General features: G+C 39.4%; 1 protein-coding gene across 3 annotated transcripts in view; it reads left to right on the plus strand.

Moving 5' to 3' along the window:
- Positions 1-3,752: 3,752 nt before the first annotated feature.
- Positions 3,753-23,348, plus strand: part of LOC117411313 (tau-tubulin kinase 1-like) — a 97,769-nt gene continuing 78,173 nt past the window's right edge. The window contains exons 1-4 of one of the 3 annotated variants that reach the window (XM_034018627.3): positions 3,753-3,889; positions 10,072-10,230; positions 14,562-14,709; positions 21,640-21,713. In XM_034018627.3, the coding sequence (XP_033874518.1) occupies positions 10,123-10,230; positions 14,562-14,709; positions 21,640-21,713 (330 nt within the window). In that variant the 5' untranslated portion in view covers positions 3,753-3,889; positions 10,072-10,122. Of the gene's footprint in view, positions 3,890-4,571; positions 4,703-6,381; positions 6,981-10,071; positions 10,231-14,561; positions 14,710-21,639; positions 21,714-23,348 lie in introns of those variants that run through there. The other 2 variants (XM_034018628.3, XM_034018626.3) reach the window with 2 other exon arrangements.

Here is a 23,348-nt window from a genome sequence, read left to right on the forward strand (position 1 = left end):
GCCGCAGGAATCCATCAAAAGTGTAACTACGATGTGCGGCAGAAGGGGCAACACTTGCAGGTCGGAGCTCGTCAAGAAAAGGAAGGGCCGCTATCTGAAGTGATCTACCAGGTGAAGCTGCCTCCCACCGGTCACCATCTCATCCTGCACCGAGATCGCCTCGTCCCCCTATGAAGGAGACCACGTACCTGGTGAGTCACAACCGTGCTGCCCCACACCAACCAACGACCCCCCGGGCCGTCCCCCGAGAAGCAGCATAGGAGACAGCGCCTGGACCCCCTGTCAAGCCCTCCCCAGTCCTCACAACACATTCCCCCAAGCAGATCCCTCAGGCAAGGGAACCCCCACAGCATCCTCAACGTCTGTTCGAGCGGCTAAGCAGAAGACATCCCCCCCCTGGCTTTCACGTCAGACCAACTGGGTTGAAACCCCAGCAACAGATCCAACTACCCCTTTGCTTCCGGACTCAGTCAGCATCCATGTCGTGCTGCACGCCAATTGAGGAGAGCTGAGAGGTGAGTGCTGAATGAGAGAGATCGAGAAAGAAAGCCATTATGAAAAGAGTGTGAAATCTACTCAGAAAAATAGCTAAATAGAACAGCAGTTTTCAGTGCTTTAACTGTCACAAGAATACATTTTTTTTTTACAATTGTGTGACAGCAATGATTCTATAAATACTGGGGCACTTTAATCGCGGCAGAACAAAAACAACCAAACCAATAAGTGAGGTAAAAATTATTTATTAAATACTTAAAAACCCATTTAATATAATCTATTTGAAAATAGATTGAAATCATTACATCAAACAATTGCCTGCAGGCACAATATAAGAACGTCCAAATATAGCAGCTTTATAAAGAACCCCAAACCTGGCAGGATCTTCAGCACTGAGCTCATACAGTAAAAGCTATTCACAGGACCTTCAGCACTGAGCTCATACAAATCAACTATCGGGAAATAGAACAAAGAGGGGGGCGTAGTTTCTTCGTCAGTTCTCCATTTAAATACAGCATCACTAACAAAGGCAAGGTGCACTAAAATGAGAGATAGTATTAGAATCCTTCAGCATATGCATATGATATAGTAACGTATATATATAGACATCTAGGCATACAAATATATGAAGGTGTAAACATATAAACACATAATACAGTATAGTTTAGATCTAGAAAACAGAGGATGAGAACAATAGAGTTTAGTCATCAGCCACTTTAAAGATGGACTGTGTTTTTAGAAACAAATACAGTCGCACTGCTTTGCAGTTGCACTTATCTTTAATTTAACTCCAGTCGGCAGCTGCGTGTCTCACAGTCCAGCTCCTCACTGCAGCCAGCACAGCACAAGCACACGCCCACGGATCGGTCCAGGTACTCAAATCAGCAGCTAAACAATCCATTAACAGCGTTGCTTGTTGAACAAATTATATCGGCTTTGTCTCGTCTCGTCTCGGTTCCCAGTCAGCGCATTCCCTCTTGAATTCATGGTTTATTAAGCCAGGACCCTACACTGGGCAGGTTAAAGGTGTTGCTTTACCAGCCAGTGGTACAAATACAGCTGAGCAGCATAGTGCTACAAAATTATAAAAATAAAATAAAAGCAAGTCCCAAAACACACTGTTGCGGCCGTGTGCTACAACCACTAAGTGCAGTCTGTGGTCCTTTCTAGTCCCGCTTCTCTTTTGCTCTTTCCCACGGTTTCTTCTGCTCTCTTTCTTGTCTCTCTCTCTGCAGCTCAGCAGCAGCAGTCCGCTACTTATTTCTGTGTCCAGGGCATGCCCCCGGTGCACCAGCTACCAATCCTAAGCTCTCTCTTCCCGCTTTCGATCCCCTGAAGTTGCAACGTCTTCCCCCTTGATTCTGCCTACACTTGTAACTGGGAACGCTGGCGTAGCAAGCTCCTGATTGGTGACGATTCTCCCGTCTCTGACGTCCCTGAACACCTGCTGCACTGAACTGTTGACCTTGGGCTAGAACCTTCCCGAACGCGGTTACAGCAGTTACACAGCTCTTCCCTTAAAGTCCTTCATCCCCGAGAGGACCAACAAAGTCCCGGAAACGACTTGGGGGTCTGCGTTGGCATCGTGGTCTTGGCTGCCCAGGTGACCCAGGGCTCCCTGCACCTGCAGGTGGTGGTCTGTCGAGTCGAGGTGGAGGAGGACTGTCAGGCAGGGCCAGGGCTGAAGTGTGGCGGAGCAGGTGCTGCTGTGCCAGGGTGTGCAGGGTCCCACCCTCAGTAGGGAGCGAGCTGCTCCCGGTGGACTACCACCCTCCGTCCTCTGGGTGATAACCGGATCCTGTAGACCACCTCCTCCATGCACTTCAAGACCTGGCAAGGTCCCAACTACAGCTGAGCAGCGTAAGGTATAGCAGCAGGTGTCCCCCCTGGGATTGAACCAACAACCAAGAGCCCAGAGTCCTAACCACTACTCCACACTGCTGCCCCAGTTCCCATAAGGGGTGCAAATTACTTTGAAGCCAAGATAAAACAAATCTAGTTTTAAGTTGCTCTTTTCTCCAAATTGGATCATTGTAGTGAATATTGGATCTAAATTACAAAACAGAAAGCATTTGTTTTCTTTACATACAACGTTTTATTTATACAGTAAATTCAGTAAATCTTTTAATGATAAATTCACATATATTGAAATTACTATCAGTGCATTTCTAAGTAAAATCATCTGTTTAATATTTTCAATAACAAGATGGCTTTGTCTTGCTTTGTGTGTCTGATTTCATAATTGTTTTCCTTTTTTTTAAAGAGGTACTGTTGGATTAGTGGAAAAATACATTTGATTTATGTGACAGTAGGATTTTAATATGTGAGTGAATAGGCCACAATATACCATATTGTAGCAATGTGGGGTGGGGGGGGGGGGGGGGGCAGGGGAGAATCAGGATAGTGTAGTGCGTGTGTGTGCAAGGGGTTGCATGGTGGGTGTATGTGTGCAGGGGTTGTGTGTTGTGTGTATGCGTGCAGGGGTTGTGTGTGTGTGTGTGTGGATGTGTGTGGAGGAGAACTGGGGTGCAGGTTTGGCGCGAAAGACGGGTGGGGAGGGCAGGGGAAGTGAGGACATATAAGGGAGTGCAGGGAAAATCCGGGAGATTGGAGAAAGCAAGAGTGACAGAGAAGGGTGTGTGTGGGGAGAGATAGAGATAGAGATAGAGAGGAAAAGGATCAGAGGAATCAAATACGAACAATTTGCAATCATTTATTTTCATTTTCGACTCCCAGTTTCCCTTTCCCTCACTTTATGATTTTATTTTGTGATTACTTAATTATTGTAAATTATAAACGGCTTGAGCCTTCATCTACTCACGGTTGCAGTCTCATTTCTGTCACTGGAAAAAAACTGAAAACACTACAATGTATACAAATAACACATACAGATACAGATATCACTCTGTTTGGATCAGCTCTTGACAAAAAGATTTATTCCATTGCAATGCAGAGTGTACTAAAGCTAAGTGAAAGCATAGTAAAGATGTAATGTTGTAAAACTGCAAAATTACATTGCAACAATTACCATGGTGAACTTTTTTTTATATAACATATTTAATATTAATAATATATCAGGCATCATTTTTAAGGTAACACACGTAATACATGATGCAAGTGTGTGTCCATCAAAAATGAATGTAAAACACTCCAGACAAGTTGCTATGCAACTAAAACATATGTGATGTAGTTAACTAGCTACTATCTCACAGCCCTGGCTTCGAGGTGCACTGTGGGAGAATCCCTGTGATGCTGATTCAGGAGAGCGAGAAGACCAGGGTGGAGCATGGTGCAGGAGCATATGAGCAAAAAACCGCAATGACCCTGCAAACTGAATAATGCACGTCTGCAAAGCTTCTAAAACTGCGATCTTATTCCGGCGGCAAAAGAACAGGTCAGAATACCTATATTCATATACTTACTGTTTTTCTCTGCGTTAATATGCATCGCATTAGTGTCACATTTGTAACCACCCGCTTTTCGTTGCATCGGCACCTTGTCTATTGTAGTACAATACAGCAAACGCCCATCGGGAGCACCTTGTCATTGCCACAGCTGTTCAGCAATTGCATATACATCTTTTTCAAAATGAAGCTTGTCGTTAGTATGGAAATACAAAAAAAAAAAAAAAAAGTGTAGTCTGTGTATTTGCAGTTATGAATAAGAGACTTAAATACATCGCAATGCAGGCCTCCTATGAATTGCATGGGCAATGTGTTCTGGGAATTATAGTCTTGAACTGTTGTAGTTTCCCATAATTAGTATGTGTTGATCGAGTGCAGAAAACATCATCTCCCATAATGCTCTTCTCACCGCACGCATTTCATTGCTCCATCGCGGATTTCTGATCCAAAGTATAGTGATCTTATTTTTTTGTCATATATATATATATATATATATATATATATATATATATATATATATATATATATATATATATATATATATATATATATTATGTTGAGCGACAGTGAGTTTTTGCTGTTTTGTCCAATGGGTGACCACAGAAGGCGATCCTGAAGGGCGGTGAGCTTACACATTGGTGTAAAATTAATAAGGGCGTGGAGAACCGCGCGTGGGTTTGATGTTGTTTCTTGGAAAACCAGTGTCCTCGTGCGCCGCCTGTCGCGAGGAAGATGATTGTTGCTGGGTTCGAGCTGCACTGCGGACAAAAAATTTGAAGGAGGAAAGGGTTTGGCAATTTGGGGTGGGTTAAAATAGTATAAAATATAAACTACACATTTCAATAGTTTTAACTCAGCGAAATGTCAAAGTTTTAATGTGCATTGCTCATGTATGTTGTAAAATAAGTTTTGTGTAGATTTTAGTCTTTTTTGTTATAAATGGTAAAGCAAAATGTACGGTATTGCCTTAGCGGATACTGTCTTGGTTTCAAAATAAGATGCGCTTTTCAGTCTTTGAACATGTTACAGATATTATCTAAACACAAAGCGCAATTGAAATTAAATAACAGAATCTGTTCAGACAAATGGGACCAGCCTTTATATAGAATAGAGTAGCTAAATACAGCATATACATTAATAATTAATGGGACCAGAAACAAAGCTTTAGTCATATCATTTAGAAGTATTTATTCTGAATATATTATTCTTCATTTTCTGTTTTTATTGTCATTCTTATTTCTTGCTTGATGGTGTTGTTAGGACTTGATGAGACTTGAAAATGTACACTGTAGGTTATCCAATATTTCGGTTAAAAAATAAATAAAATCAAATGTTAATTTCTAGTTACGGGATCTAGACTTAAGTAAGGCAAGAGGTTTTTAAAATCTGAAATTAAGGGGACTCTTATCACCAGCAGGACTAATGTTGTTACTCAGTTACTGTAAAACTGTTTTGCTGGAGTTTAACTGTAAGAATATTTTAAACGATATGCTGATTAGCCCTTGAGGTTTAGTTGTGTTGGTCATGAATTTATTTGATACTTCTAACAAAATTCAAAATGAAGGAATCACTACCACTATTTCTGGTCCAGGTAAATATCAATGATGTTAAACTGACCAGCTTATGGGACAATAACAGTGGGCACTATCAGTATACTTTTTAATGTATATCTCTGTTAACCATCATTTTATTTACATTTCATGTAGACAATTGGTTTTCCTTACATTTAGCCAAATTTGTTTAAACCAATATTGTGGTTTAAAGCATTATCCCCCTGCTGTGTTAACTGAAACAGCTTTGTGAAGATACTGCATAGCGTACGGTATGTCATTTTTTCCCTGCTAGCAATGAGGGTTGTTTCACCATAGTAAGTATGTGGCCAGTAGAAAAACAATACATATACTTTTTTCCGGTCTATAATTCCTCTGTCAGTGAAAAATCACTTTGTTAAACACTGAGTAAAGGATGGTTGTATGAAATATGTCATATACATTAAACAGACAAGGGTCATTCTAGTTTCTCCACAACAAATGTTGAGTTAATAATTTATACGCCTTATTTTTCACCTGTCCATCCTTAAAGTAACTGAGTCAGCTTGACCGTTTAAGGCCATTTTACTCTGCATTCTTTTAAACCCTGATCTTAGTGTTCTCTTTGATTTGTCTTTAGATTGCATTACAATGGAATTGGCAGTGGTTTTTTTTATTATTTGGTTTATAGAAACGACTTTATTGTGTGCATGGTTTTAATATGTGCGAGTATATGTCTAAAAGACTTGCTAAACCCAGTGGTCAACTCAGGGATATATTGTATAGCCCGTGCACAGAGTGCATTAACAGAGCTTGGGCTCATTATAATAAAAAAATGCCCCTTGTACTGGTTATTAAATTGCTTGTATATGTTTTTATAAACCTGTAAGTCTGTAAACATGTTATAATGTTACACTGGAATTAATTAAATATCTGATCCGGAAACGATTAGTTTGGGATAAACACAGTGTCATGACTTTAAATGTGTCAGCACATGATTTTTAGAGCTGCAACTGAGTGTACAGCAAAGTACTTTACATTGGATTTCTTATTATTCTCCATTAATTCATTTCAGAAACTGCCAGATTCGTCAATGAGGGAAAAACTTGACATTCATTTAAAGTTAGGGTCAAAGCATTTCATCAGAGGGCCTGAATTGGATTTTAGGTATCTTAAATACAATTGAGACAGAAATTGGGCCATGGTTATGATACATAACAGCATCTGTAACAGTGCATGTTAATCTCTTTGGTGTAATTTTATCTGTGAAAGTATGCAAAACATCAGGAAAGGTCTTTCGTATTTTAATGATTTTACTGCAGAATGATGCAACGTGACAATAATTTAAATATTGATTTTATAATTTAAGACAGCTACTTTTTTTGCAGGCTTATTCTGACATCCTCACTAATATTTTTGGTGCAATCCTAAATAAAATGTGATGTATTTCATTAACCCTTAGGCTGACAGAGGAGGGTTATGACATCTGGTAAATTGGGAATCGAATATCTGGCATTATCAGACCTAAGGTTTTGGGAAATTGTATAATATGGTGAGAGATTTAACTGTTTTTGAAAAAAAGAAAACACCAGAAATTTGGCTGCACTTCACCTCCCAACGCAAAACAAAATGGCCGTTGCAGCTTTTTGTCCTGGGCATTATTTCTCAATATTAGGCTACTTTGCCTGGATGCAGCAAAAACCATGCTATTGCAAAAATCCTTCACATTTTCTTATCCATGTCTCCCAATATGAGTCTATTCTTAATAGATAAGTATGCTACTAAAATGAATCATGTAATTGTCACCAATTGCTGAATCACAGAGAATCTTCCTATTTACTGTGCTGAAGTGCCGTTCCAGTAAGAACAAAGATCAGTGCTCATGTGATTTCATTTTCAGTTAGTATAATCAGGAAAAGATTGTAAATCCAGACATGAAGCTTTGTAGTTGGATTTTCTAAATATATTTTACAAACATGTAGGCCTATGTGGTTTCTTGGAACTTGCATTGTTTTCAAGTTTCTAGATATGGTCATACACATAAAGAAACTGATAACTCTGAAACAGTCAGAGGAGCTTACTATGAATGAAGCAGCAGTTAAAAAAAAACATACGGCTGATAGTTTACAAATTGATAGAGGACCAACTTAGTAATAACAAACACTGTTTTTAAAGTTAGAAATATCATGCATGGGCTCCCGAGTGGCGCATCCGGTAAAGGCGCAGCAGGATGCGCTCTATAGCCTGGACGTCGCCTGTTCAAGTCCAGGCTATTCCACAGCCGACTGTGGACGGGAGCTCCCAGGGGGCGGCGCACAATTGGCCGAGCGTCGGTGTGAAAAAAAAGCGGTCGGCTGACGGCACACACTTCGGAGGACAGCGTGTGTTCGTCTTCGCCCTCCCGAGTCATGAGAATGAGAATATCCGTAAATCATTTTAAACTCTTAAACTGAATCAGCAAGTAAAAAGCATTTGAGCTGAGGTCATAACATGGTATACAATCATGTTTTTACAGAAATGTGTGTCATTCCAGTATTGGTATTCAGCATTTACCAAATTTCATTGTAAAAAAAAAAAAAAAGACTCAAGGGATGGAGGATGAGGAAATGGCATACAGCCTGGATACATCCCTGCTAAATTAAAATCTCCATTGTGTATGCATTCCTTTTCTGCTTGATTTTACTAGTTTCTGGCAATATTCAATGTGTGCCTCTCGCTATTTTATTATTAAAAAGGTACAGTAACAAACCAATTAAGGCACAGTCTATTAAATGATATAACATTTATTCATTTTAATTGGCATGATTTGGTATACAGGGTTGTTATTTTATGTTCGTTCGTACTCAGCTGTGCATGGTTGTCTGCTGCCCTGGACACTGCATGCATATACTTGTAAGCTGATATAATTAGCTATATTATGACTGCTGTTCGATGCCAATGTCTAAAGATTAAGTAGCGGGGTTCCGAAAAATATAGCGTGATACGTTAAATAATGTACCTGTAATTTTTCTTTTCATTGTTAACATCCTGACTACTTTTTACACTTATAACTTTAAAGTCTGTTTCAAAGCTGTTTTCAAAATGGCCACTCTAGTGCACTGGGGTTTGAGATCTGTACTCTAAGTCAAAACATAAGAAGTGCTCTGTTCCTTACCACATCATCGATCATGTTGCTGTGTTACCTGTTTGACAGTGTGGGCAATAATCCTTACACCATCAGTGCATAAGAGCAGACATTCTGAAAAGAGCTTTGAAACAGACTTTAAAGTTAAAATGTGTAAAAAGTTGTCAGGATGTTAACAATGAAAAGAAAAATTACAGGTACATTATTTAAACTGTTGAAGCAACATGTGGGGATGTGTAACGCTATATAACGCTGTATAACGCTACTTACTCTTTAATATTAGATTTAAACATACAATTTGAAGTTCAAAGTGTAATCTTTTTGTAAAAAAATATATAGTGTATGTATATATTTTTTAATATTTACTCTTGACCTGGTCTACTTGGTAACAGGCTTGAGTCTGCATCAAGTTCTTGTCATTTCCAGCTTGTGACACCGTTCCTCATAGCATAAGGAAACTAAGAGTACTGTAAATATTTTGTATCATAATTTGTTTGCTGTTACCGTATGACTCCGGGAAATGTGCAAATGCCCATGTACACAGTTTATACAAGCTTGTTAACCTACAGTATGCATACATCATATATGTACCATATCTGTAAGCCTTAAGTGTGCAAAATCTTTGCCACCAAATGTAGAAATGTCTATAAATGTTTGAATACAACTCCCACATGATTTGTATTGTTAGAGTACTCAAGTTTAGAGAGGTACTATATGTAGGCCAAACTTATGACCATGTGAATACTGTACATCTACAGTAATACAGGTCATACATGTACTGTCTAGAGTGCAATTTGTGCTACCTACTGTATATTATGTGGCATAATAGATTAAAATAGCGGCCTTGTCTATACAGTATGAGTGGAGTTAAGGCATTTTTATAGTATGTGCAATGATTTTGTACATTGGTACTGAAGTTGTACATCTGTGGATTATTTCCACAGAAATGTGTTCTATGTATTAAATCAAGGTAATCTTGTGGCTTGGTTCCCTGTAGTTTTTGTATGGAAACCATGAGTACACTTTAACATGTACAGTAGGCTTACTTTTAAGAAAACCAATAGTAGGCCAACATATAAAATTTGCTTCAGTTTGGCAGAAGGGTATGCAAATAATAACAATAAAGCCAGGAATTCGGAAAACATTAAAGGTTGATAAATAAAATTGATAAAAAATTGTATTTGTTTAAGTACAAAAAAAAATGTTATTATATGACACAATCCAGTATATTGTAGAAACAGTTCCAGTAAACAAATAAGCAGATGTTCAGGACTTTTGATATAAGGTTACATTGGTTGTCAATATTAGACAACTCAAAGACAATTACAGTATTTTCTTTTTGACACGCGCCATGGACTTTGTTTTCCGGGCCCATTCCGTGTTTATTTTGTTGACATGACATTCTGATTAAAAAATAAATAAAAAAAAGACTGAATTTCCAATTATGGTATGGTGGTTGTCATTCCTCTGTATTGTAATAATTATGGGAGTTGAACTCTGTTTCTTTAACATCCTCCAGATAAATGGCTCATTTAAGTTGGGAGCTGCCCGAGTTTTCACTGGCTGGCCAATGCAGTGCCTAGCGCCAGCTATCCAGGACGAAGCAAAAATGAACGGTGCAGGGGAGCAGGCCGACATTCTGTTGCCCAACTGCATGGTCAAGGACAGATGGAAAGTGGTGAGTGTATATTTTATTTTTTAAATAAAATGCATGGGGATATTTACTCTGTTCAATGTAAAATTCAATACAAATCATACACCCCGGGGAATTATGCAATTACACGCCCACACGCATAAAATGTATCACCACACATAGGCGTATAATATTAAATAATATCGCCGTTAACAGAGAAGGATAGAGAAAAATGTTGGATCACACTGAGGATAAAGGGAACATTTATCGATTTTTTCAGAAAATGCAACGACAAAGGTCCCACATTGCAAATATATCTGCAAAAGAGAGAATACAAGATGTTCTTTGTTTTGCTTTGTACACTGTGAAGGTGGCACCCGATGCGATCCAGAGCGCTGTACTGCCAGGAGAAATTGACATCAACTTGTTTTGGTCATCGACAGCTGACCGTCTTCCTAATTTGAAAACATTAATTTTCAGATACGTAAATGCAGTAACAAATACAGCTGATACTGAGCTCAGCAACTCGCTGTATAGTCTTGTCCTGTCTGATCGGAGGCGTTCTTTTTCGGAAGACAAACTGAAAGAGCTGTTGTACCTTTATTTCAATCTTGGAATTTAGAAAGACTTTATGTTAAAAAATCCATTGTTTTCTACTTAGTTTATTATTATTATTTGTTTTACTTATGCTAGTATTTTGATATCCATTATGAGAGAAGAACCCAGTACAACTGCACAATACTTTTGTTACTTGTACAGAGAAACTGCAGAATTTTGCAAAATTTAGATTTTTTCTGTGCATAATTCCCTCGGGTATAACTGATGCTGAATAATACTGATGTGATTTGCACCCACTTGAAACTATTTAGATATTGTATCATTGTATGATTTTATAGTCACAAGCTTGGTGCCATGTCACGGCAAATATGTGTGATGTGCATTTTGGAGTAAATTGATATGAATATATTATGATGTGTTACTATTTTTTCAAAACTTCCCCTCAATTTATTTGATGTTTAATCATTAGGAATCCTTGAAAACGGCTTCATAAGTTTAAAAACATTTTGTCGATCATTGTTAAGTGTTATTGTCATTGGCAAAACAGGAATATGTATCTTGTAGGCCAGGGGAAAATTCTGAGAGCTGCAAGATCATCAAGGTGTTGGTGAGACAGTCCATTCCAGATGGTTGTTATGCTGAGGAGCTAGGGAGGTTGTACTTTGGTTGTTCCCTGGAGTCAGTATCGCCATCGTTGTGTGTGCTGATGCACCAGGGAGGCTGCAATTATTCTGATCTCTGGAGCCAGAATTACACTTCAGCAATCAACATTTCCTATTGAGCCAATAGGTCATCCATGTTACCTGGCACAGGAAAAGCACTGAAGGCTCATATATTACAACAAAGCTACGTCTTTGTTGGTTCACACCACTATTATCTCATTTTATCTTGGTGAAAGCCGAGTCCAGTATTCGCATGAAGTAAATAACAACTACTCTCCTGTAATACAAATCTTTAGGCCAGCAACTGTGTACAGCAATGACTGATGTTCTTTGCATTTAATGTAGTTGGGTGTGACCCAACTAAAAAAGATAAATGGAATAGAGGTGGCTGCCTTGATGCCTTATTTTTAAAAAAAAATTATTTGAAGGCAGCAGGATGACAAGCATAACAAATAAACAGCCTCGGCTTTTATGCACGTTTCTATAAATTAATAATACATTTGTTTGAGCATACTGTATTTGTGTGAAAATGTTGAATGCTGAAAAATTGTAATTTGTCTTGCTTTTTGTGTGTATATGTTGCCAAGATCCTATTCACATGAATTGTGCTGAATACAAGGTAATGAGTCTTGAGGCAGAGATATAAAAAGGCTTTGCAGTAGACAAACGTTTCTACAAGTAGTCTTTCTCAAAGTCTTTTGTGATAAATGTGACAGTAAGATACAGTAATCATGTTTTTCCTATCAGTGTGTACATCTTCCCTTTTAAAATGACCTTATCAAAAGGTAATTTACTTATTTGTAATAGAGGATATGATACCATTTCAGATGTCTTATCTGTGTAATATACAGTACATGTTAAAATCACTGTACTGGAACTGATTTACTGTGTTCACAGGCTCATCGATAATAGTTACAGGATTTCTTTAAAAAAAAAAAAATGCTCAATTGAAATGAACACATTAACATTTGTTGCCTTTTAAATTCTGGGCAATTTAAATAATGGCAAACTTCTTTTAAAACTATATGTTATACGTTTAAACTGTACAACGCCTGTGCCAACCAAAACATAGAAAAATAAAAGTAAACAGCAACTGTTTTTCCTGCCTGATGTCACAAATGCCTCCATGACTGTCATTTACTGTCCCGGTATTCCGTCTTTGCACAAACCTTGGAACTTCGGTACAGGAAAACTGTACGTATTAAACGCAAAACAGTTGCCTGTGGAACAGGAAAACTGTACGTATTATTATTATTAGCTCAGACACCTTTATCCAAGGCAACTTACAGAGACTAGGGTGTGTGAACTATGCATCAGCTGCAGAGTCACTTACAACGGCGTCTCACCTGAAAGACAGCACAAGGAGGTTAAGTGACTTGCTCAAGGTCACACAGTGAGTCAGGGAGTGAGCCAGGATTTGAACCGGGGACCCATAGGTTACAAGCCCTTTTCTTTAACCACTGGACCACACAGCCTCTAGTATTAAACACAAAACATTCTGCCTGTGGAACATGAAAACTGTACATATTAAATGGTATATACGTTATAAACTAGTCCGTTTTAACCAGAGTTAATCCCGGGACAGACAGGTGCAGCGGTGCACACAAGGCATTTTGTCGCCTGTATCGCTGCTATTGCTTTCATATGGTGTTGGACAGGTCAGCGCAGGACGATACCGCCAGTCCCGTGGTGCCGGTGAACGGTTCCGCTCAAATAGACTCCAGAGCGTGTTTTTTTATGGCTGCCACGCGGTACCGTCGGTGGATTAACCAGTCACAGCCAAGTGCTGACAACACAAAAACAGGAAACAGGAAAAATCAGGCAAGTCAGTAATTTATACATCACCCCTGATAAGCATCCTTCCTGCATTTTTGTATTTCTGTAGTTTACTACTATTTTTACTAAATAACTGGCTGTAAAAGGATATATTTTCTAACACTTTAGTAGTAGGCTACTTGCTGTCAGCAACATATTGTATGTTCTTTGCTAAGCTCAGATCGCTTATTTCATACACCTGCATATAGATTGGCAGAAAAACAACAGTGAAAAACAAACAGATTTTGCATCATTTCCTATAGAATTAATAATGTTACGTTGACATATTGAAATTACATATCGCTTTGTATACATATCGCACCGTGAAAATGCCCAGCGGTGCCGTGCCGCGCCTGTCTGTCCCAGGCTTTATTCCCCATTAAAACCATGTTGTTTGGCAGGGGCATGTCTCCTCAATACGTTGTAAACGGAACTCCCTTCTAACAGGGTCTGTTAAAGTGGAGTGTACCTGTATAAAGGCTCATCATTATGTTTTGTGTTACAATGGTAATCCATTTACGATTATATTTCCAGTTGCAATTACTGAAGAAATAGTTTTTTGTAGAGATTCAGTCACATATTAAAGTTAGATTGGTAGCTGAAGTTATATTACAGTAGATTTGACTGCTGTCATTCATACAGCAGATCGCTACATAGTTGTCTCATCCCAGACTGCAGAATTTACAGCTAATTTACAAGAGAAGCTGCAGAGGGTGTACAAGGGGGTTGCATTTGAGAAACACTGTCCTTTACTCTACACATGGCATAATTACTTCTCATTTATTACTTATTTAATATCCTATTATGGTTTGGTTGTTCTCTTTCTCAGCCATTACTTACCATGCTTTCTAACTAGTCCAGAAAAATTGACTGGTTTCAACCACTGGGTTTAATTCTGAAAATATTAAGACAGTCTGAGTTTCTGAAGTGAGGTTGTTTGAAAAATGACCACTAGTGGTGTGCAGTTGTAATGTATGTTCCCTCTGCAACTGTGTTCATGTATTTCCATTTAGTAACACTCAGTTGACACATTTTTAAAACCACCTAATGGCAGAAATTCATCCTGCATCTACCAGTAACTATAGGTCTTAATTTATAGTAATTTTACCAAACAATATAAAATGGGCAAGTTGTGCCCTACCCCAGTCATTCTGTGCTTGGGGTGTGTAAAACATCTGTAAGAAGGTTAACAATTAAACTGCAAAAAATGATTATATTTGTGCAGAGCCAGATTTCAGTTCACAAGTGTCTGTATTCACTTGAAAAAATAATAGTTTTTTTTTTTTGTTTTTCTAATACGTCCTTTGAATTTAAAATAAATTATTTCCCTGGTCTATTTAGCTAAAGAAAATTGGAGGAGGGGGTTTTGGTGAGATCTATGAAGCCTCGGATCTGCTGACAAGGGAGAGTGTGGCATTGAAGGTGGAGTCGGCACAGCAACCAAAACAGGTCCTCAAGATGGAAGTAGCTGTCCTGAAGAAACTGCAAGGTAGGACAGTAACTCAACCTCTTTGTTTCGATTTGCAAAGAACACAAAAGTGTGAGTGATGTCTGTTGCCTGGTTGTAGACTGCACAGATCCCGAGTGAGAGGGATCAAAAAGTCTGTATAGAATAGGCTGTATGGTTTAAAATAGTTATAAAATTGTTATAAAATGTTTTTTTTTTTTTTAAATATCCCTGCTCCATTTTATATCAGTAATGGTGTCTACTCTGAATGTAGAGGCTTTTTCAAGATGTTAAAACATAAACTATACATTATTTTAAAATAAGCTTTTCAATTATGTTTTCCAAATCTGGATATATCGTTGCCACTTTTTTTTTTTCATTTTTTGGCTTTGTACTTATGCAATGCAGGCAAAACTGTTGTTTTTATCGCTGGTACTGAGAAAATCCTTTGTGTATAACTGAAGTTAGCAGGAAACGATTCTAAACATTGATCAGTTTAGAAACGATATCAGAGCCAAATGACAGGCAGTAATTAATTTTCTAGAGCTTATGGAAATCCTCATTATCTGAATGATCACAGAGTAATTGACACACAACATACAGTAAAAAGGGAATCTAAGGATTAATATAAATAAGGCATTTTATTGTACAACATTACAGTATTTTCACAGATGTTATAGGGAATAGTTTCAGATTTATTTTGTTTTGTGATCAATTATTTTTAATTTAAGAAAAAGAAAAAAAATTACCAAGCAAAATTACAGGGCACTGGGTAATGGTCTGATAGAACAATTGGAAGGATGTCAGTTATCAACACAGAATTAATGAGCTTTGGAGATAGAAACATTGAATCAATTCGAGAATAAAACTTGCGTCTGGCAGAAAAAAATGTAACATCACTTACATTGCTGTTTCTCAGGCGCCACACATATACTATATTTAAATCATTGATAAAGTTACATAGAGCCTGGGATTAACTAAGTGTTGCAGATTCTGAAATAGATTTATCCAGATTATATCTGATTACTGGTTGAAATCACCTTCAATAGATAACTGCATTTTTATATCTACAGCTATGGCCAAAAGTTTTGCATCACCCTATAGAATTAACTAATTTTACTTCATAAAGTCACATGAATATTATTAGGTTAGGTTTACATAATGAATTATATACTGATTTGTACTTATTCTGCCGAGTCAATGCTTTAAAGATTTAAAGAGATAATGCTGGCTGCTTTGAACAACTTAGATTGAAGGGGCATGATAGGACTGCTTTGTGGTGACACAAACACCGTCACAAAAACACAGAAACAAAGTAACTGGCACAAGGGCCAAAAAAAAAAGGTTTAAACAAAACAATAATAAAGAATGCTGTCAGGCTGGGCATTCGCCTTCTCTGACTACCACAGAATAACGCACAGTTTAATCCATAGGTTACACTCACCCAAACACCAACCTCCCAAACAAAGGATTTTCCCCCTCCTAAAATACCATGTGGCTGGAGCCTAGTTAACCATTAATCACTCAATTAAGGCTCCAACCACATTTTAACATGTATTTGGCAGGGATAGGAATTAACCCCATCCCTGCCAACCACCACCAATACACAAACCACAGTATTTACAAACAGGGCCCTTCCCTGCCACATATATCCCCCTTGTGCTCAGCACACATGGCCCCCATGGCCACCTCCCACTCTCCCTTAAAATACAACCACCCTCCCTCAAGTCCCCTACTGTCCTTCTCCCATCCTTGAGGGAGGTTTGGTCCACAGTCCGGCGCCTTCAAGACGGGACCGAGACCCAGCGACAAGGAACCCAGCGACAGGGGACCCAGGTACAGTGGATGGGGTGTCGGAAGCACAGGCAGGCGATCGGTCGGCTGCAGCCCCAGGCAGAGGTGCGAGCCCAGACGACCGTGCAGCGACGTCTGGGCTACCAGGGGGAGCGGCGCAGGAGACCAGACAACCAACTGTGCCTGGTGGTGCCACGACCTGGTGCCGCATAGGTCCCGACACGAAGGTCGGGTATCTAGGAGACCAGGTCGAGGGATCCAACCCCCAGGCGCCAAGCTCTGGCACATGGTTGGTGGTCAGGGCTGTGGTGGAGGTGGTGCCCCCCCCCCCCCCACTTCTCTGTAGCCGTTGTGGCCTTAGGCACTCCTCTTCTGAGATGGGGCAGTTAACTGGGAAGTGCCCCCCACTCCCCGCAGATGGGGCACCAACAGGTGACCCTGAGAGTGCTGAGGAAGGCGTCCCAGCTGCTCTCCCTTTTCTCTGCTGGAGCTGGTACAGGCTTTATATTTTGTAAATCAACATAATTTCGGAAATCACATTAGACATAACGAAATAGGCATAACAACCACTTGAAAATGCCAAAATCAATGCTACATAACGATTTCTTGGTTAACACTGTGTGTTATTTTTTTGGTCACGTAGGTTGTCAACATAATTAGCCATGTCCACCGCTCGTATGTTACACAGCTTGACAACGGTTTGTTTTCAGCGGCTACCGATTGCTATACGGAAGTCACTTGACTCCGCGCAAACCTATATCAATATTTTATTTTACAATGTCTGCTGCTCGAAAATACGAAAGCTGTTCTGCCAAAAGAAAATTAATGAAAGAAAAGCAATAGCGGGGCAAAGAGCTGCTTGGCAAAATGCCTGAACTGAGCGTATTTTTTAGTCAAGTCGGTAAAAGATGCTGACCTTGGAACATTTTCACCGTGATTTTCCTTGAGCCTGCACTGATTCGTTGGGTACCCTTCCGCAGAGTAATGACATTCTAAGAAAATAGTCCGGAACATCATTTTTTTATTACTAAAAAACAAGGGAGGGTCAGTGTCGGGTGACCCAGTCTCGCGTGTCCACCCCCAGCACCTGCACGAATTGCTCGAAGGCAATTAACTCCATGATCTCTTTTGCCGTGCGGGTGCTGGGGCAGAGTCACCGGGTCACCTGATCCACAAGGGATTGCGCCACCACGCGGGGCCATACTCCTGTGGGTCTCTGTTATTCCCGGAACTGGTGGCGATGTGTTTCCTCCATAATATAGAGTCGCTGGAGAATGGCCCGCTTCACAACATCATAAATCATTGCTTCGTCATGTGTCAGGACCTGGTAGACTGCCTGGGCCTCCCCTGAGTAGCTGACCCGATCATCCTCCCGTGAGATATTCTTTACCCTCACCTTGGGTAGGGGCACCGCTGGTTCAGCCGCCAGTTCCCTCCTTGGATTGGCTACCAAGAATATTGCATGCCATCCCTTCCTGATGTCGGCGCTCCTGCTTCTCCAGTATTGCCTTCAATGCGGTCGGGTCCATTGTAAATCCCTCTTCTTGACACCAACTGTGACCAGGATGTGCAAAGGGTGTAATAATCCAATATCCAGACAAAGGTTAACTCCCAAAAACTGTCTGTGTTTATTAATACAAAAGCAAAAGTAAATTCCAAAAATAAAATATACCAGCAATGGTATATGGGAAGTACAATACGGCGGGTCGCCGTCCCAAATAATAACAAAACAATAACACTCCTGTACCGCAATCCTCCGTGCACGAAACTGTTCTCTTGTGGTGAGTGTCCTTTTGCCTGGGTGGTGCTTGGCTGTGTGTTCGGTGCTGTGCAGTGAAAGCGGTGAGTCGGGTTCATGCTGGCTCCATGGGTGCAGCTCCGTTCTCCGTCCTTACTCCTCTGCAGCAACAGAAATAACAACAAAAACAAATCCAAGCTCCGCACACGTAAGTTTCAGCGTAAGGGGGTGTACTCATGCAACTGCAAACCCTTTGTACCACCAAACTCCTCCCTGAACTCAGCCCATTGCCATGGTTTATCCAGTCGCTGCCTGACCCGTATCTGATTGCAATGGAGTTGTTTAGAGTACTTGCAGTTACGCACTTTCACCAAGATGGCTGACTTCTGGTTTCCGCCCACCGTTGAGTCGACCCGTCTATTGGGAAGTGTACTACCAACCTTACCCGGCACCCTTTCCAATCGGGAGGGAGATTTACAGCATCGATTCTTTCTGTCTTAATCACATACTGGCGTTATCATTTACTACCTTTTGAAAATCCTTCCCATTGGGAGTGTTAAAAACAGGGGGTTGTTATACGAAGGGTTCTGTATTAAGTTGTATGTTATCACAATAACATATTTAATCAGCCTGTAAGTTTGCGTGCTAAGCTTCAGGGAATGTCAAGGAATACCTTTTACTCTGAGAATTGAATGGTATTTTTATCTGTTTTTTTAACCTCATGCCAAAATATAAAACCAATTTAAGATCTAGCATCATAATGTAACCTGTACTGTTAAAAACTTTTCTGTAGTGCAGATCCCAGCAGATTACACAGCTTTTAAAATTAGCTGGAACAGCTGAACTGTGGCTGAAAACTAAAGAGATGATACAGTATCATTATTTACCCACTGATCTTGATAAAAAAACAGTAAACCAAAACTGCCACCTTGTCAGTGGAGAGAAACAGTTTGGGTAAGCTTTCCTACATATTGAAAAATGATGATATTGTTAACTCTGTATGGAACATAAGAATAGGTACAGTGGGTCCCTGTGGCAAAGTAGTTAACAGTGTGCAGGTGCAAGTGATCAATAATCAGACAAACAATGATAATCCAGGTGCAATGAAGGTTTAATTGTATAATCCAATAACTGATGGCTAACAGCAGTAAACAATAACAATGTTAATGAAGCAATACGGCGGCGTGTGTTGCTTATTTATAATCCGCGGGTTTGCCCAGATAGTAACAGTCCTGTTTCAGTTCACCCACATGTAATACATACTCAAACACCAGTCCACAGTGCATGCTCTAGTGCTCATGGTGAATACAATTCTTTACTGACAACACAAGTGCAGTGTTGTTGATCTGGGTTTAGTGCTGGCCTTTAGCGACAGCTCCGGATCGTTTTAGCCATCCAAATAATTACAAACAGTATTAACGACAAACGAAAAAAAAAAAAAACGCTCATGTTTCACAGCACAGGTTCTACTTCTGGTCATTTAACGTAACCATTCACAAAGGAGCAGATCACATCACTACGTCACCTTTTTATAGCGTCACCCATGACCCCTTGGTCATCGAGCGCATCCGCTCCTCCAATCCACGGATACCACGCCGTTTCCCGTCCAGGTCATTGAGTTCGTATACTGTAGCTTTGCCCCCTTTCTAGATGGCCAACTTCCAACTAACCCTCGGAATAAACTGTCGTGCCATTTAGTCCAGGGTATTCTGTTCCCTTTATGCAGCTGCCTCGCAGGTCAGGAGGGAGATCTAACACCAAAAATAATTTGATCTCTGTCACAGTCCCATATAAGGAATGTTCCCTGGTACCACAGTAAATCGCTTGAGGCAAGTCCTGGTTATCCTGCGGTGCAGTTTGAAGTGTAAAATCAATACTTTCTTTTTCTACCAGAATGCGCCACATTTAGAAATGTACTGGGCTGTATACTGTTGTTGTTAAGCCTCTCTTAGGGACTGTATTAACACACATACTGTATTTGTTAAATATTTTTTTTTGATTGAGAACAAGGCTAATAATATGTAGGATGTATTGTTTAAAATTGTTATAAAATGTGGCCTATTTAAAAAGTAAATCCTGTTCATATCAAATCTTATTTACAAAAAAACGTTTAATTTGTTGTTTAAGTTAAAAGATATTAATAACACAAATAATAATAAAAAAAACATTTATTACTAAAAATCATGGGTGCCAGCTGTGTTAACTGTTTGGTGGAGTGAAGTAAAATACTTAAACAAGGCAGTATTTTTTTCATTTAAATTAATATGGAGATAAAACGTCAGAGGTCATTTAGAGGATGGTTACATACCTTAATATAACTATTGAATGATAATAGCCTATTTACATTTGAGCTGAACGTTTTGTACTCATTATTTCATCGCCCTGGATAAGGGCCTCTGCTAAGAAATAAATAATAATAATAATTTTCTGCCTCCTTAGTCACTTATTCTGTTACTAATTTTTATTTTAGTTGTCTTTGAAATGCATTGATCATAAAACTAATAATGGCAGGGATTACAGTGAAATACAGGTAAATAGGTACATTGGTACTGTACATAATTTACAAAGACTAAATCCCCCTACACATGTCCTAAAATGTTGTAAGCGATTACTCACTCGCAGCCTTTAAGGCACTACATATTTTATAATATTATTATTACTGCGGATGGTGCAGCATAGCTTGGGATAGTATACAGCAATCAATAACAATTGATTAGTTCTGAAAATAACTGTTGAAAATAATATAAAATATAGTATTCTTTTATACACAATGCACAATAGAAAGTGGGATATTTCACATGTACAGGTACAAACAGATATGATTTTACTCCTATATTTTTTTTTCTTCAGAAATCCTTTATTCTCTAAAAAACTTCTTGCACAAACAAGACAGTACCTACCAATGCAAAGTTTGTGAAATTGCAACATTGTATTTAGCATACTTTTGATTTAAAGTAACCAAGAATATATCTAGCAGTGTTGAATGTGTGTTTATTTCAAATGAGAAGGTCAGATGAAATACGAAAATTACATATTCTACGGGATGCATATTAAGATTATTGTGTACAGATACAAAGATACATGAAACCAAAGCATAACAATTTAAAGTTGGAAAGCTATTTGGCTACCGGCCCTTCTCAACAAGACTATAGAATGATGTGAGTTATGCAAACAGGGTTTACAAAAAATATGAAAATATAAAAAATATAACCCTAATCATACTTTATTGATTCATAAGCTAAGTAACTGGTGTAATTGTTATTTTATAATATCTTACATAAAATGTGGTGTGTGCAAATTTGTGTTACAATATTTTTTAAATGTAGTTTTCAGATTTGTCCTTTCTTAATTAATTTACAGAAAACTTAATTCTTGAAAGGAAAAGTTATTTGTGTATTGATACAAAAAATGTAAATAATATTATTCTTTTTTTTTTCCAGGAAAAGACCATGTTTGTAAGTTCATTGGTTGTGGAAGAAATGAAAAATTCAATTATGTGGTTATGCAACTTCAGGTAAGCTGGACAACTTTAAGTCAGTAACAGTGCAGGAATTGGTCAAAGACAGAAACACTTCTGTGTAAAATATGCTGTCCCTCACATGAATGGTTAATTTGTTTATACAACTAGATTCATTTACATGTATTCTGTAACATAATTCAGTTTTAGTCATGAAAGTTTCAGTTTTAGTCAACACATCAGATCTCATTTTGTAAATCATGAACTGTAAAGCACCTGCGTTAACTCAGTCAAACAATAATATATAAACTTAACCCCTTCGCTGCTAAGGGTTATTCCACCCCCAGTGTTAGAGGTTTTTCTTGAATTTGGGACTGATATGTTAACTATGGAGAAAAAAAAGGAGTTAGTATGTTTCTGTCATGGCTGTGTCAACATTTATATTAATAAATAATAATAATAAACATTTAAAACAGAACATCGTCGGGTCAATATGTAAACTATACATATTTTTAAATGTAGACAAAAACTAAATTCAAAATATAATTTCGAAAGACTATATCCCCCTACACATGTCCTAAAATTTTGTAAGCGACTACTCCCTCGCAGCCTTTAGGGCACCAATATATTTATCTTATATTTACCCTTGTCGGCAGTATCCAGCTCTGTGTTTACAGGATGCTGGAGACACCTGCCCAAGGCTTCTAAGAAATTATTATTATTTTTTTTTTTAGATTTAGTCGTCGCCAATTATTTTTACCCCGGTTTTTTCACCCCAATTTAGCATGCCCAATTATTATCTGTATCCCCAGCTCACCGCTCGCAACCCCCCCGCCGACTCAGGAAACGTAGGCTGAAACACGCGTCCTCCGAAACGTGCTCCTTTCGCACTGCAGATCCACAGCAATGCTACCAGACCTATAGTGCCGGAGGACAACACAGATCTGGCGGCTCCGCTGCAGAGCCACAGGCGCCCTATCGGCCACAGGGGTCGCTGATGCGCGGTGAGCCGTGGATTCCCCTGCCGACCTAAGCCCTCCCTACCCGGGCAGCGCTCAGCCAATTGTGCGCCGCCCCCTAGGAACTCTCGGTCACGGTCAGCTGTGACATAGCCTGGATTTGAACCAGCGATCTCCAGGCTATAGGGCACATCCTGCGAGGAGCGCCTTTACTGGATGCGCCACTTGGGAGCCCCTAGGCTTCTAAGAAATTAAAGAGAAAAATACCCCTAGAGTCTGCGAGAGCGGGGGTGGAAGATGACTCAACGTTGGACAACACGGTTAATGACTTAGGAACGGAAACGGATATGAGTATGGAGAGTACTTCACAAAAGACTAGTTCAAGATCTGCAGTTAGCAAAGACATGGAACTCCAGGTTTGTGTCTGCGGCTGGAGCAAGGCGACAACGGTCAGATTCATCAAGGGAGAATGAAATGCTTGAGGGAGAAGGGACAAGGGGCCTCGCATTGATCAGTACTTCTTACGAAGTCAGTCAAATGAAATCCAGCGACAGGAAACAAACCACAGTTCGCAGGATATCAGCACCCCTGTCATAGACGTGCATAGACTTGCATGGATACAACTAGTGATGAACCTAATGATCCTTGCGAACCCGGTCAGACGAACCAGCGTAAGAGAGAAAAGAACCTCAACGGGCACAAGCCTGGAGTTAAATAGCCAAAAGCTTGTGAG

This window comes from Acipenser ruthenus, chromosome 6, assembly GCF_902713425.1.
Source record: "Acipenser ruthenus chromosome 6, fAciRut3.2 maternal haplotype, whole genome shotgun sequence".
Lineage (NCBI taxonomy): Eukaryota > Metazoa > Chordata > Actinopteri > Acipenseriformes > Acipenseridae > Acipenser > Acipenser ruthenus.